Raw genomic sequence first — 3,782 nt, 5'->3', positions numbered from 1 at the left:
GCGCATTCCTGTAATTCCAGCTACTCAGGAGGCTGAGGTAGGAGAATCACTTGCACCAAGGAGGTGGAGGTTGCAGTGAGCCAAGATTGTGCCATTGCACTCCAGCCTGGGCAACAAGAGTGAGACTCCGTCTCAAAAAAAAGAAAAAAAGGAAAAGAAAAGGGAAGGGGCTTTGCAGCCCAAAAATGCCATACGGTGGACCTTGTCTCCCTACCTGTCTCAGTTCAAAGGAGCCAAGGGAGTCTACAGGGCATCGCTCATTGGGAAAGGTCAGGCTCAGGGTCTGGGCCTCCTTAGGCAGCACCCAGAAGCTATGCTGCCACAGTGCTCCACCCCAAGGGTTCCTGAGTCCCATCTCCCTGCAGGGTTGAGGGGCTGGGCTTCCTGTGGCCTGGCTATTGGGGTGTTTACTGCCTGGTACACTGTAGGTCTGGGTGAACAAGTGAATTCAGCAGCGCAACAGGAGGATCAGATGATTTGCAGGCCCCTTGATTGCCCATCACATCTTACAGGGACACAGTGTAGTCACCTCATCCCTGCCTAAGGTCATTTCACCATTCTAGCCTGTGAAGTTCATTCCATGGCATCAACCACGAGAGGCAGAATATGGGAACTCTGAACCATAGCGCCCCTCAAGTTTACAGCTTATGAAGGGCTTTCACATCTAGCAATGCAGTGTGGCACAGTGGTTAAGGACACAATTTCTGTATTCATATTGTCCTGTGGTTCAGATCCCAACTCTACTGCTTACTAGCTATGGGACCTTAAGCATTTTGTTTGGCCTCTCTGGACCAATGAAATAATAATGTAAGGTGCCAAAAATAGCACCTGATGCATAGTAAGCTCTCAGCAAGTTTTAGCTCTTTATCTTAATGGTGGAAGGCAAGTCAGGCATTATTACCCCATCCCACAGACCAAGACACTGAAGCCCACGGATCACACAGCACATCAGGGGCAGAGCCGGGATGGGGCTGTCTTTGCACTGGGAGGAAGGATGTGGGCAGCAAGAGGGGTTATGGGTGTAGAGCTGGGCAGGGGCAAAAGAAATTGAGGAAAGAGGAATTCGGGGGATGCTAGTGGCCTCTCAAATTGTTAGGGACCAACCTTTTCCCTCTCCCATCTCAGTCGAAAGCTTTATAGAAACTTGAGTCTGGGGTCTTTAGTAGTCTTGGGCTGGGCTGGACAGCGAAGGGGAGTGGCATCTGTGGAAGAGTAGGGAGGACTGGCCAGCTCTGACCTTCCTGCCGAAGACTACCAGCAGTCTCTTCTGGCACTCCCGAGCGCGGCCACCAGAGGGAGCGCCTCCCTTTCCTAAGACAGCCAGAGTTTCGGTATCCAAGTTGTGATTAAGACAGACGGGGAAGCAGCGGGGGCGGCGAGGGGGTGATATCCCAAGCAGGGGTGAAGCAGTGGAAAGTGGCAAGGGATGATAATCACTGCATCAGCAGTTGAAGCAGCTCCTTGGCTTGGCCAGTCCGAGAGGTGGTTATAGGATGCTGGGTATTACACAGGGCACTGAAGAGGTTGGGGAGCGTATCTGGATGGGGAGGTGGAGTGTGTGTGTGTGTGTGTGTGTGTGTGTGTGTGTGTCTGGGTCTCTGGATACAATTTCTCTTACTCCTCTCCCTACCCCCCGCAGAGTTTTTTGATGCAGAAGGAAGAGAGGTGGATTTGAACTTTGGGGGGCTCCAGGGCCGAGGGGTCAAGAAGCAGGACCCCCCAATCGAACGGGATCTCTACCTGTCCCTGGAGGACTTATTCTTTGGCTGCACCAAAAAAATTAAGATCTCCAGAAGGGTGAGTACTCAGCTTGCTCCTCCCGGGAGCCACCACCTGTCTTCTGCAGCCTAGCAGCCACCTCCTCCCTTACCCGGGTGGGAGGACTCAGGGATGGTCTCTGATGGAATTATGGAACCTTAGATTCAGAGACCTAGGATGTTAGAATTCTAGAATCTGAAATTTGGAAGGGACAATTGAGGATATTAGCCTGGTTCTTTCGTAGTGCAGGAGTGTCCTCTGCAGCCTTCCCAACTGCAGTCTTCCTCTCTTTCAATTCAGCCCCATCCCCGTGGGAACTGGAAAGGCTCTGAATCCTCTGAATTCTTTCCTCTGGGCTTTACCAGACCATATTCCCAGGATTTTACCAGGGTGCATGCCTCGTGCATAAGAAAGAACAGTGGGCATGGAGGGTGGGCTGGGAGACAGTCACCAAGGTGACAGGTTGAGGAAGACCCTCAGTGCCTCGTGTCTAGTCCTTGGCTTGGCCCTGTGCCATGGCCCAGCCCTGTGCCAAGCATAAGAGCAAGCCTCCTCTACCTTTGCCCAGCAGAGGAGATGCTGATGCGGCCATGCTTTCCACAGATGGCACCCATCTGGACATGCGATTGGGGAGTGGAAGGATGACACAGTGGTGAATGCACTGGGGGAGGCTTAGATATGTTGACTTTCATTTCTCTCTTTGGGATTAAGAGACTTGCTGGAGGCTCAAGCCCAGGCCTCTGGGATTTGGAGAGAGGAATGAAGTACATTTTCACCGTGTATCTGTTAGTGGCCAGGCCTGGAGCTGTGTGTTTGATCAACTAATGGTGACTGCTTGGCATCTCAGCCCCTAGCCCCAGTCTCATGGCATCCCCTGCCATCCTGGAATCATAGGTTCTTGGTTGTCTTGGCAACAGGATGGGTGTGAGAGTGGCTCAGGGCAGGCTCTCCCCATTGCTGGAGGCTCTTCCCATTGCTAGAGGATTGAGCCCAAGTACAAATCCCATAGAGCATCTTTCATGTGTGCAAAGGTCACCTGAGTGTTCATGAAAATCTGAGCAATTGACTGTGCTCGTGGAAGTCCTAAGCAGACCTCCCCACACCTGATATGTTGCTGCAGGTGCTGAATGAGGATGGGTACTCCTCCACCATCAAGGACAAGATCCTGACCATTGATGTGAAGCCTGGTTGGAGGCAGGGCACACGCATCACCTTTGAGAAGGAAGGGGACCAGGTAAGGGTGGAAGAAGCTGACTCAGGTCAGTCACTGGACTCAGGCGGTGGGAAGACTGAGGAGGAAGGGAAGGGAAAAGAGGCAATACTTTTTCCTGACCCTGTGAGCCTTGGTCTGTAGACAGCCCAGTCTGCAGAGTGAGTGAGACGGGATCCCTAATATTCCTTCCAAGGAACAGAGCCTCATAATGCTTCTGTGAATGGGCAGCCCAGGGACTGTCCCCATTTTACAGAGTGGGAAACGGGGACCCAGAGAAGAATGGGACTTGCCTAGGGCAAGAATATGAGAGCTGAAAGGAGATCCCAGTCTGAACTCCAGTGTTTTCCTGATTTTCTTCAGTGCTTCTCGGAATAAAGCCCAACTACAGGAGCTACTCAGAAACCATTTAATCATAATAATTTTATTTATTTATTTATTTTATTTTATTTTATTTTGAGACGAGAGTCTCACTTTGTTGCCCAGGCTGGAGTGAGGTGGCACGATTTCAGCTCATTGCAACCCCCACCTCCTGGATTCAAGCGATTCTCCTGCCCCAGCCTCCTGAGTAGCTGTGACTACAGGCACGTGCCACCACGCACAGCTAATTTTTTTTTTTTAATTGAGACAGAGTCTCACTCTGTTACCCAGGCTGGAGTGCAGTGGCGTAGTCTTGGCTCACTGCAAACTCCGCCTCCTGGGTTCAAGTTATTCTGCTGCCTCAGCCTCCCCAGTAACTGGGATTACAGGCATGCACCACCACACCCAGCTAATTTTTGTATTTTTAGTAGAGACAGGGTTTCACCATGTTGGC

The 3,782-nt window shown here is 51.4% G+C and overlaps 1 protein-coding gene across 1 annotated transcript in view; it reads left to right on the top strand.

Moving 5' to 3' along the window:
* Positions 1 to 3,782, top strand: part of DNAJB13 (DnaJ (Hsp40) homolog, subfamily B, member 13) — a 28,108-nt gene that overhangs the window by 20,762 nt on the left and 3,564 nt on the right. The window contains exons 4-5 of the mRNA XM_011996190.1: positions 1,640 to 1,797; positions 2,879 to 2,992. Coding sequence (XP_011851580.1) covers positions 1,640 to 1,797; positions 2,879 to 2,992 — 272 coding nt within the window. The remainder of the gene's footprint in view (positions 1 to 1,639; positions 1,798 to 2,878; positions 2,993 to 3,782) is intronic.

The sequence above is a fragment of the Mandrillus leucophaeus genome, unplaced genomic scaffold (genome assembly GCF_000951045.1).
Source record: "Mandrillus leucophaeus isolate KB7577 unplaced genomic scaffold, Mleu.le_1.0 Scaffold504, whole genome shotgun sequence".
In the NCBI taxonomy this organism is placed as follows: Eukaryota; Metazoa; Chordata; class Mammalia; order Primates; family Cercopithecidae; genus Mandrillus; species Mandrillus leucophaeus.
The sequence above is the reverse complement of the archived record's forward strand: the minus strand, read 5'-3'. Positions and strand labels throughout refer to the sequence as shown.